We start from the raw sequence: 12,732 nt of genomic DNA, 5'->3' as shown, positions 1-12,732 counted from the left end.
GCATATATACTCCTTTCTGATGTGCCACAGGTCAAGGGACCCCATTTTCTTGATATATGGGGAACCTGCAAATGGCAACACAATTTACCATTAGTACATGTTCGTTCCTTCTCCTGAGCTGTGCACCATTCTGCTTCTCTAGGACATCGAAACTACACTGACTTGACAGAAGTCCTAGAACAGGAAGTAATACCATGTAGGGCCCTCTTTAGCCCGGCAAAGGGCAATAACTCGACATGGCATATATTCCACAAGTGGACAGAAGACATCTGTCAGGAATGTTGAGCCATGCTGTCTGGATAGCCATCCACAGCTCTATGGCATTTGTAGGTACAGGATCTCTGGTGTGAATGGTCACCAAGCAGTAAAATGCAGCGGGCACCGGTTAATGATGTGTTTAGGTAGACCAGTGGACCCAATCCATGCTATGACATCACACCCTACATCAGTATGGAACCAGCGCCAGCCTGCTCAGTGCCCTGTTGACAATTGGGGTCCATTCCACACATGACCCTATGATCATCCAGAAACAATTGGTAACGTGACTCATCAAACCACTTCAATTGCTGACAATCCTCTAGGGTCCAGTTAGCAATCTCATGAGCCCAGATGAGGCACTGTATCCTGTGTCGTGGTGTTACGTGGTACTCTAGTGGATTTTCTACTCCCATATCCAATGGGAGCGAAGGAATGCTGCAATGACCAGCAGGATATACATGTGGGCCTCCTGCACTGAATGTGGATGTGATTTCTGCCTCAGTCGCTTGTCTGTTCACATGGATGATTCTAGCCAGACACTGTCCAATGTGGGTGGTAATGCCTTCTATGATGTATTTACAGTACACATGCAGCAGGCCCACAGCCGAGGAGATGGCAGGGTAGAGGAGAATAACTATGTCATAGTGACTCTACTATCTCCTCCCCTGGGGGTAGCTCGGGACCCATCCATGTCACTGCTGGGGAAGGTCACAGGGAAAAGTAACCAGGAGTTACCTTATAGTTCTTTGTCACTCGTGATGCCACCATTCTGTCCTCTGTGGTGAATCTTGGTCAGGTAAATAACTTAGTCCACACACAGGGAAACTTTCTGGACAAACTTGGAATGGTCGGTAATGTCCATTTACTGTAACTTTGGCAAATCCCAATTCACAACAGTAGTTTGACACAATTACACACGTAGAAGGTGGTGTGACAAGGAGGAGTCTCGGTGTAATCCAGAAAATCCACAGTCCTAGTTATCTGTGTGATCTCGCTCCCGGCGACTCTTTCTCTTTCCATCACTCTACAAGTCAACACTCATGCTTCTGGTGCCTTTTCTCACTCAAGCATGGGTTCTTCTTTCTCTCTCTCAGAGCTTAGTGGTAGCACCGGCATATCTTGGGTAGAGTAGGCCCAGGCCAAGCAGAAGGGAATCGCTCAGCTTCCTCCATTTTCCACACACAGACCGATAAAGGTCTGCAGCGGTCACTCACTGATTTGAAAGCAGAACTTCTTGCACTCACACTCTTAGACTGCCTTTTTGACTGCTCTCCAACGCTCTTGCATAGACTAGTCTAACATAGCATCCTTGCAAACACTTATATAGGACATAATCACATAACCTACAACATGATACATAACCCAGACATTAACTCATTCCGTGCTGCAGAGGGGCAATACACATATCAAATGCACACTACATATAAGACACTGACAAGACAATTGCACGAGAGAGACATAAAACATTATGGAGGGGCCCCACTAGTTCTGAGCCACTACACACACATGACACTGTAGATCGAGGACTATTAAATCCCTGCACAACTTTGGAAATGGAATATCCATCCATCCATCTGGCAGCCATTTGTCATGCTTCGTTCGTACTCCGATTATTCACTTCACCTTGCCATGAGCAAGCTGGCCAGTGTTCAACCTCACTCACAAGATAACAACTCACAACTTATACAGGTGTGTGCTTTCACGTCTTCATAATAATTTTACATACTGCTACTCCATGACTTTTGGCATGTCAGTGTATATGTTGACAGCCACATACAGACAAGCATTTCTATGTTCAGATAATTGAGGAAGGCGGTACAGAGAATGCCAAAATGACACATTGGTTTTGCAGCGCGATCTAGACTATCGCAAAGCAAATCGCATCTGCACCCATTAAACAATATGTACATCCATGTGTACAAGCCTTCTTGACCAATCACGAGCCAAGCAGGGTCTAAATAAAACTGAAAGGACTCATTATTTTTCATCACCAGCCACTTAATAGGTGCAGATGCATTACCTGACTAATATATTCAGGCATCATCTAGATCCTCCAATACTATAAGGGAAAAAGATTCAGTGATCTGAAAGCTTACGTTTCATGGTACCAGATTCTGCGTCCTCATCTTCATCTTCCTCGTTTATTAACATGGTGCCAAGTTGTGCTTCTAAGTGCTCATTTTCCACCATTGTGCCATCGGCCCCTTCACTCATGGTGCTGAACTCCTGCATTGTGTTCATGTCTGTACTTCGGGGCTGAAGCATGGTGCCTGCATCAACATCATCCTCATCCTTAAAAAAAAAGGAAGAAAAAAAAAATGAGTGGAACAGGTTACCACGGGAGGTGGTGAGTTCTTCTTCAATGGAAGAAGTCTTCAAACAGAGTCTGGACAGACATCTGTCTTGGATTATTTAATGATCCTGCATTAAACAGGGGGTTGGACCAGATGACCCTTGAGGTCACTTACAACTCTACCATTCTATGATTCTACAAAGGTAATTATAGAAAGAGTCAACATCATATGCTGTGACTGGAAATAATTATAGTTTCAAACGTAGTAATCCTCTAAAGATTAGTTTATAGGCTATGTGATTGGACTTTATATTTATATAAATAAGGGTGAAAGCCCTCACTGACAGACTCACTACTAATTCTCAAACTTCCCGATGTCGTACAAACATGAAATTTGGCAGGAGCATTCTTTAGGTCCTAGATAGAAAAAATAAAGGGGTCACAACTCAAAAATTCAATGCTAAGTGCAAAAGTATTGGCACCCCTACGTAATGTTACTTCTTGGTGTTGTACAAGCTTGAAATTTGGCGCAAGCATGCTTTAGGTCCTAAATGAGAAGAGTGCGAGGGATGGTACATTGGTACATCCAGCCTGGGGAAGAATCTAATGCTCCTCTATGTGTATATATATTTTATTCCTCGGTTATGAAGTAATCTTCACTTCATAAAAGTCTCCGTGCAAACAATACATAAACACCTGTATCAAAATACCTCGGGAGAGGCCGGGTATATCAGCTAGTTATATTATAAAGCCCCCCCACACATTATGGAAAGTCGTTAGAGCCCGCTGATTTTGGCAGGGCTGGACAACTATTCACACATATATGGGACCTGCCAACTTTGCCCCAACAGATGACATCTTGAGAAAGAAGGACACGATTAATTTCAACACCCTATGCTCTTGTACTCCGTGGAGATAAGATGTCACCAGAGGTGTCTCGAAAAGGCAGTGAAAAGAACTGGTATGGAGGCGCAACACTCTAAGCTACTGGAAGATGTAGATCAAAGTCCAATGTGTGATGGTGAAAGCACTTCTTTTTTATTATTTTTTCAGAAATTAAAAACCAGCAATGGAATACGCGTTTCGGGGAAGAACCCTCTTTTAATTTCTGAAAAAATAATAAAAAAGAAGTGCTTTCACCATCACACATTGGACTTTGATCTACATCTTCCAGTAGCTTAGAGTGTTGCGCCTCCATACCAGTTCTTTTCACTTCCTTTTCGCTACACTTACGCCCACACTGGTGGAGCGTCATCTGGTTGGCAGCACCTCCACCATTCAAAATACTCAATCATTGAAAACTCTTTGTACTCCATAAATATTCCACTACCCTCACTGGGTCTTGCTCCACCCTCCTTTTTCATTTCTTTTACTCACCAGAGGTGTCTAGCAGCTGCTGATTCCTTTCTGTCCAATACCAAACCAAGTGCTCATATATATGAGGGATTCGGGAGGGGGGGGGGGGAAGATATCAACTAAAAGTGTTCAGCCAACAACAATTGAAGCTGTTTTGGCACCTGTAGCAGAGCAGGAATTGTGACGGTCGTGTCATTGGGCAATTTCACTGCTAATTAAGCTCGAGACTTGATAGCTGGAAATCGCTCGTTCACGCTATTTTCCGTGCGCTTAGCTGTGATTTTTTTCTCACGCCTATTCTGCACTAAAACCACGCTCTTGTGAACGTGGCCTGAAGTTTATGAAAATGGACACTTTCTGTGTAAACTACTGTTCATCGGGTGAAATTTAGCAATAAACAATTGTTTAGCCAACTGCTGATACTCTGTCATTGTCTGAAAAAAGTTGGCCACATTAGAAATAGTCAGCCAATAGATCAAAGATATTTAGTTTTTTTTTAGAATGAGCTTTCGTCTGAAAACAATCTTTCCTTGAAAGAATTTTCCTACAAAGATCGCCCATCCATTAAATATGTATGGCCAGTTTAAAGGACTGTAACGGCGAATATGGACCAATATGTGTATAGCGGCATCAGCGTAATGACTATTTACCAGTTTAAGGGCGTCGCACAAAGAATAGAACCCATTGTTTTCAATGGGATCCTCCTCGCTGTTCTTTTTTGTGCACACATTTCACTCACGTGAAAAAAAGCAATATACTCTATTGTTGTCCGCATTTGCGCACCATAAGGTCCCCATAGGAGTGTACGAGTCTGAACGATAGTTGTTCAGTCTAAATGCATGCACGACTGAACAATGAACGATAATTAACTTGCTTATCGTTCAGGTTAGGCATGCATAAGAACTGAACGACGATCGGCCCATGTGAACAGGCAGTTTTTCATCTATGGACGACTGCCTGTTTACTGTGAATGGAGACGGATGGGCCGGAATGATCGCTAACCCATCCCCCATCCATTCACTGAGCAATCATCATGCCTATGTAAAAGCACTTGCCCTGTTGAATCCTGTGTATACATGGGACAACGGTCACCTGTAATGACTCTTGAGCGATTACTCAGGCAACTATCGTCCCATATAAAAAAAAGGTACCTTTAGCCACAGCGCCTTTTCTAGACACTTTTCAAAATGGTGTAGTGAGGCACAAAAAAGTATCTAACATGCATAATAGATCTGGAGCACAGCATGTATGCCAGGTTTTGGCGCAATTTGCTTAGTAAATCTGCCTCAATGTGTTGTGTACATTACATGCAACAATAAGTTTAAAAATATACCAACCGCATTCTCTTCTTCTTCTGGTTCCACTTCACGTTGCTGCAATTCACTACGTTTGATCTTTGCCTCCATTGCTTCATTTATTAAGTGTTTCAAAATGGACGCTCCTTTGGTTGTTTTGACAAATGGGTGCTGCGTAAGATAACAATAGTAGATTACGTAATGTATGATCCATATAAAATTATTATGAAGATCACCAACCAACTAAAGGCTGATGGTAAGGAGTTATTGGTAGATGCATTTAAGTTTGAAGGTCTTTGAATTTTTTTTTTTCTGGGGAATAGGAACAGATAGAAACATGGGACAGATTTTCGAAGATGCGGGCATTCTTGAGGATGAGTGATTGAGATGGCAGCATCGTCCACTGCAAGGAACACATGCGACAACGTGTAATCATCACTTGTGTCGAATGACACCCATTGACATTCATCATCAGTTGAGTGAGAAATGAGGTAAAGGTTATCATGGGTGTAAAAAAAATAAATAAAGTACATTTGTGGGTGCAACAGTTCAAAGAAGGCCGAATGTCATATGAGAATGAATCAAAGGAGCCTCGTCCATGCATGAGCTGGTCCAACAACATGATTGTGTGAGTGGAGCAAGGAGTTACGGAAGACCATCGATTGACTATGGAGGAGATTGCCTGTAAAGTCGGCATTTCTATAGGATATGTGGACCCCATTCTACGTGGAGGCCTGAAAATGCGGAAAGTTTTCTCCAGGTGGGTGCTATCAATCCATCAAGTCAATGCTCCTGCTCTTCGGTGGACCTTATTCAGGGGTTTCTTCATGACAACTTTGAATTGGTTCCTCATGCTCTCTACTCAGCCGACCCTGCATCTTGCATGTTCTTGGCTTTTTCCAATGATGAACGACACTCCACATGTTGTCCAGTCGTGCTACTCCTGCATTAGTGTTCTTCCAGTGGGCAAAACAAACCCCTAAAGAAGTGTTTTCAGCAGCCATGCTATCATGGCATGGACATTATGAAACGTATATGTGAAGAGGGAAATTACGTTGAGAAGTGACAATACTTTTAGCTTTGTGGGGTAAGTAGTTCTTTTTTTTCATAAGTAGAAAATTAAGAGACCTTAGAACTTGAATGCAACTTGTATGGTCTTTAAACTAAATGTCCATCCTTAAACACTAACGGTTTTTATCTAAATCAGTTGAAATGTTTGTGCTGATTAATTTAATACATCTGAATTGGACTCAATAACAATAAGTAAGACATTGTTGTAATTCCTTTCTTTACATTTGGGCAAAACTGATACACGGTGTCCCACCCCACGCTCCCATGAGGCATAGCACAGTAGATTGACTTTGTCTAGAGAGTCTCCATGACCCTAATCCTAGTGACTTTACACTGGTGTAACCACTATTGAAATCCACATTACCAGTCAAGCAAATACGTTAACACGTCAGGTCATTAATTATAGATGGCATTACTGATGCCACACATAACACTCGGTCGTATTTATTTTGCATTTAATATGTGTGTTATTTGGCAGGGACCAAATCTCGGGTCAATAAATAATTCAGTGAAGTATTTACAGTACATACAACTCCCACCACATCATGTCCTAGTTTTCTGAAGTCACGTCTTCCCTCAGTCTCCAAAGGGCCTAACCATTTTATTTCCTCAGAAGTAAAAACACTGTGAGGAATCCTCGTAGTTATGGAGGGAAATCCTTGTTCTAAGAGCTCCCAAGGATTCAATTGTCACATTTAAGATGCACAAGAAGTTAAATGGAGACACATTTATACCTACAGCCTTGTGCATTGGAGTTTCACTAAAAGGGACTGCTTAAAAGGAACAGACTAGATAAGTTTGAGAAGGCATTCATTTTTTGTCTGCCTCTTTATTGGTAGGGCTTGTAGAACAATAGCGTAGTTTTATTATTGCAAGTGCACAAGTCTACTGGCACAAATTGGACCAAAAAACCGTTGTATGTACTTGGCATCACATTTAAGATGTGTTTTAGACCTTTATTTCACCTAATCCAAAATGGGTATGGCTTCACTGGAGAGGGTGCGGCTTTACCGGGAAGGGTGTGTGGCATAATGTGACTTCTCCCAACAAAATGTACTCAAAAAAGATGTAAAAAAAAAACTAAGCCAACTAATAGGTGGTAAAACAGCAGACTAGACAGTCTAAAGATGTACCAAATTTGTCATCCAGCAGAGTCACTGGATACGTCTTTAAAGACTAAGGAACAGATTTACTAATACTGTCTCAGTAACTTGAAGCTCCTGGGCCCCAATGCAAAACCTGTAACAGGGCCCCCAACTCTAATACTTTATTCATAATACTGGGCTCCCTATATGGAGAAGAAAGGCCTTATGGGCCCCCTAAGGCTCCTGGGCCTCGGGTGCAGCCGCATCCCCTGCATTCTCTATAGGTACGCCAGTGCTGTCTAATAGTTAGACAGTGCAAACTTAGACCGTCTTAAAATGTGCCACATTTATCAAAGTTGCTCTGCTGAATGATAAATCTGTTGAAGCTTTAAACACCAACTATTAGTTGACTTAGATTATGCCAAAAAATTGCACAACATTTTTTCACAATTTTTGACACACAATGTCGCATTAAGGCCCCCTGGAAATAGTGGAGCCAGATTACGCATGCAAATTCCCGCAGTGGAATCCAGCTCTGCCAGCAGCGGCGCCGACACATACCTGATCATCCACAGCACAGATGAAAATGAGAGTGGTCTGCAGAGTGAGCCATCAGACATACGCAGTACAGATTTTCTTTTGAAAGTCCTGCTTTTCCCACTTAACCGCCTAGCCATGACACGGGATCTGCGACCTTTCCACAATGCGATTGTGGACGGGCCGCGGATCAGACGGCTTCCATTGACTTCAATGGAAGCCGTCAGTGCGGAATCTGCGCAAAAATGGAGCATGCTGCGATTTTTCCTCCGCTTACAGAAACAGCAATTGGTTTCCGCAAGTGTGCTGGAAGAATAGATTTCCCATAGCATGTTGTGGGCGCTATTTTCTGTGGATCCGCGGTGCGGACGCCCGCTGTGGATTCTGCAGCAAATATCCGTCCGTGGGCAGGAGCTCTTAAGCTACACCCTCTTTCACAGAGTCACACCCCTCCGCAGACATGCCTTCAAAATTGTCAAAAAGTGTCTAAAAAGACATGATAAAAACAGTTTTCTGTCACATTACCAATAGTAAATCTACCCATCTGGATTTCTACAAGACCTTTTTATTTTGGGATCACACAGAAAATTCTGCAAACTGACAAACAGTGTGTGTGGGGGGGGGGGCTATATTTCTTGCTAAATTTTATCATCCTTTTTAGGTTTAGTGTCCCTTTAATTGTACTTTATTTGAAGGAGAGAGACCTGTATGAAGTTACTGGACCCCCACCAGTGGTGTACAGACATTCCTAGAATGCCAGGCTGGAGCCTGATGAAGACCCTCGGGATATCCATGATACATTAGGGTTTCATACACCTGCTATTCAAAAAATTCTTGTGTGCGGAACAGAGTCCACATATTTTAACTTGAGTCTATGACACTACGCTATGGGGCATGGGTTTATTTTCTCTTTTCTTCCATATTTCTTTACAATTTGTTAACTTTTTTGAAAACTATTTTCTATGGTACTGCTGCAAAGGTGATCAGGGGAAACAGGGGAAAACTGGCATATATACCAAATTTCAGTTTGGTCACTGGGTTTAGCTACTTTGAGGGACATGAAAACACAGATAAATCTGTCCAATAGCAGCATAATATTATTCAATAGATCATTCCACAAGTAGTTTGTAACTCTTCGCACATATCCTACATGAGAAATGTAAGCTGGCGATCTAGATTTGGAAATCGGTAAGACTGTACCTGTAGCAGCTCCGTTGCACTTGCTCTTTGTTCTGGATTCTTGACTAGACACTGGTTAATGAAATCTATGAAATGTTTTGACCAAAGTTCTGGCTTCCGAAGCGTTGGTGGTGGGTTTGATGGAATCATAAAAATTGCCTAAAGAAAAAAAAAAAAACATATATAAAATGTCATAATCTATTTATCTTGCATTTAGAGAGAAGTTTGTGTTTGAAGCCATATTGTCTGGGGCAGGGGCGTAACTATAGAGGGTGCAGGGGATGCGGTTGCACCCGGGCCCAGGAGCCTTAGGGGGGGCCATAAGGCCTCTCTTCTCCATATAGGGAACCCAGTACTATGAATAAAGCATTATAGTTGGGGGCCCTATTACAGGTTTTGCATCGGGGCCCGGGAGCTTCAAGATACGCCTCTGTCTGGGTGGGTTCATAAAAACTGGAATTTGCCACTTTTTCGTATGTGTTTTGGCTAAGAAAATTCATATGCACCCCAACAATGCTGTACAACCATCCTACTGGAGAATTGCATTATATTAAAGGAATTGCTTCTGTTATAAAAGTAAAAGTCAATATATGGGGCCAACCATCCAGTTACGAATTATAATGTGGTGTACATGGGTTAAGACTTTGTATTCGGGGATAGCGCTGGAAATTGGTAAATGTAAATCTAATAAAGTTGTAATATATTTACTTTATGCGATATAAAAAAAACTGTTAACAAGCTGTTGATGGATTTTCACCTTGCTGGAAACTGTCAACTAGCTGCAGTTCCATGATGTTCCTCTTACTATACCTGTATTTAGCAAAATATGGGTCAGATTGGCTCATGAGCTTCCCCTTAAAGGGGTTGTCGAAGATACAGACCAATTTCATTTAAGGTGATTCTCCAGACACTTTTTATTGACTACCAGATATCAGAAAAAGTCATCAATAGTTGATTGATGGCATTTCGCAGATCGGAAGCCCCACTGATCAGCTGATCCTCTGATTGTTAGTGCAGCAGGGCCAGACGTCCACATTAGTGGTCAGAGTGTAATGAAATTAATGGGAGAATGCCTTCCATTACACTTCCAGCTCTTTACTGCGGTCAGAGCTGTAAGTGTAATAGAAGGCATTGCTCCAATTGATTTCAATGGGAGTGAAGCCTTTCTATTACACTTCCGGCCCTTACCACCTATAATGACGTCTGGCTGGCCACACTGACAGCGGACGAAGGATCAGCTGCTTGGTGAGGATCCCAAGCCACAGACGCCCACTATTCAACTATTAATGAACTATCTAAAGGGTAGGTCACTAATAGTAAATGCCCAGAAAACTCATTAAAAAAGGTAGGAAATTATAAGAAATAACAAAACAAAAAAAATTTTACAGTCAACTGTTCAATCTCCTGGCAGTCCAAAGTCGCCACTCAGGTCCTCACCACCGAGACCTGTTTATATGACTGTAGCGGTAACAAATACACGTGACCCCTGCAGCCAATCACTGACCTCAGCGGTGTACGCCACGATTCACCTGAGGGAAGTAATTGGCTTATTTTGTTATTTTAGAGCATTTTCTGCCCTCAGTGATTTTTTTCTATATCTCAGACAACCCTATTAAAACCCCATAAGGTGGTCATACAGATTAGATGAATGTCAGTTTGCCCCCCTATTTTGGCAGGTCCAGCTGACCACCTAATGTATATGCTGGCATTCCCAGCAGCAGATGTCAGGGGAAAGAAGGGCATGTCCCATTAGAACAAAATGATCGGACATGATGAATTTCAACATGCCTGATCATTTTGTTCTGATGGAGGATAGGTTGCCACCAAGGGTGTCTAGCAGCGGCTTACTCCCCCTCTCCCCATTCAGAATACATGAACACTTAGCTGAGCCAAGCATGCATGTGTATAAGGGGGGTCAGAAAGACTAGCTGTCTAGACAGCTATCTAAAGTATATGGCTAGCCTAAAGGTAAGGGTTCATGTCCACGACCGTGTTTTTATGGTGGTAAATGGAGGGGGGGGGGGGGGGGGGAAATCAATGGACTTTCATTGATCCATGCACATGTGCATGTAAACACTGCGTGTCATTACACATGACAAACAGATAGGAGCATGGTCTATATTGTCATACTGTGCATGTCTGTGTGATAAGCGGGCACGCGCAGTGCATTCGTAGCCATATGCGGTCTCTGCCAGCAGAGCTGACCCACAGCGTTTTACCGATACATTCATGGGCATGAGACCTTATTCGTCTGACAGCTGTTCCATAAACATAGGGAGATAAGCTGCAGCCAAACAGCTCGGGCACCAGGTTATCTACTAGCGTGCAAAAGGATCGGATGTTGAAATTCAACACCCTGATCCCTCTTTTCCCCTGACATCATTTGGCATGGGAAGTAAAGACACCCCCATACACATCAGAGAGTCATACAGACCCACCATTATTGGTGGGTTTGGATGACTGAAGTCTAATGTGTATGGGGGTCTAACAACCCAGCTAATGAACACATCCCATCCTCTGGATGTTGGAGTCCCAGTTACTCATAAGTTAATCCATTGAACTGTCTCAGCTATTTAATAAACTTGTAAAAGGATGAAAACAAAGTTCTAATAAGCTCCATCATCAATGGTGGAAACTGCCTGGGCTTCAGGACACGCTGCGTCTTTACTGAAATGAAATATTCCAAATTGCATTCAAAATTTTTAGTATAGAATCCCTTTAGACTAATACTAATCTGCAAAGGGGTGCAGAGTTCAAACTATAAACCTCTTTATACTGTGAAGGGGGATCAGCTTGGGATCCCCCGAGATGCATACCGCAGGTCACACCTTCAATGCAAGCAGTCTGGACACGGACTTTACAAACTCAAGATGGGATTTATTTTCTCTAACTTGAGGAGCAGTTTTAAAGACATCAACCAATAATGCACAAATAAAAGCCTGCCCATCCGGCTCTATCTTTACAAAGAACGGTTCTATCTACCGACTGGTGGGCTAGTCCTTCCCAGCCAAACCCACATAAGCAACGCAAGTCCAATTGTAAGTCCTGTACTCACACAATTTTCACAGTATACTGTGTTTCTCTGAAAATAGGACCTACCCCTAAAATAAGCCCTACCCTGATTTTAGGGGAGGGGGAGCTTGAAATATAAGTGCAACCCTGCAAATAAGCCCTAGCAACGCTACATTAAAAAAAGCAATACATTACCTAGCATGCGGTGTCCGGATCCCTCCCGCTGATCTTTAGAGTTCCGGCAGGCCTGCTTGCAGTTCTCAGACGCCGATAGAAGATCGCTTCCTGGTAATGGGATTGGTAAACCCCGCCTCCAGGAAGCGATGGCTCCAATTGGTTCTCAAGCACCAAGGTTGAGCCAATCAATGCAGCGCTCAAGAACCAATCAGAGCCATCACTTACTGGAGGCAGGGTTTACCAATCCCGTTACCAGGAAGTGATCTTCTGTCGGCGGCTGAGAACTATAAGGAAGCTTGCCAACACTGCAGAGACCAGCGGGAGGAACATGGACGGCGCCTGCTAGGCAAGTATAAATGAGACATCCCCCAAAAATAAGATCCTGTGCCTCCTTTGGGGCAAAAATTAATATAAAACAGGGTCTTATTTTCAGGGAAACACGGTAGCAGCTTGTAGAGCTTTCAGTGTC

At 42.9% G+C, this 12,732-nt stretch overlaps 1 protein-coding gene across 1 annotated transcript in view; it reads right to left on the bottom strand.

The window, feature by feature from the left end:
• The window catches only part of LOC136587925 (serine/threonine-protein kinase 4-like), a 56,738-nt gene that overhangs the window by 10,737 nt on the left and 33,269 nt on the right, over positions 1-12,732 (bottom strand). Inside the window, exons 7-9 of the mRNA XM_066586761.1 lie at positions 9,096-9,233; positions 5,245-5,373; positions 2,355-2,550 (exon numbers count right to left, since the gene is read on the bottom strand). Coding sequence (XP_066442858.1) covers positions 2,355-2,550; positions 5,245-5,373; positions 9,096-9,233 — 463 coding nt within the window. The remainder of the gene's footprint in view (positions 1-2,354; positions 2,551-5,244; positions 5,374-9,095; positions 9,234-12,732) is intronic.

Source organism: Eleutherodactylus coqui, chromosome 13 (assembly GCF_035609145.1).
Source record: "Eleutherodactylus coqui strain aEleCoq1 chromosome 13, aEleCoq1.hap1, whole genome shotgun sequence".
NCBI lineage: Eukaryota > Metazoa > Chordata > Amphibia > Anura > Eleutherodactylidae > Eleutherodactylus > Eleutherodactylus coqui.
Note: the sequence above shows the minus strand (reverse complement) of the source record. Positions and strands in the feature narration are given on the sequence as shown.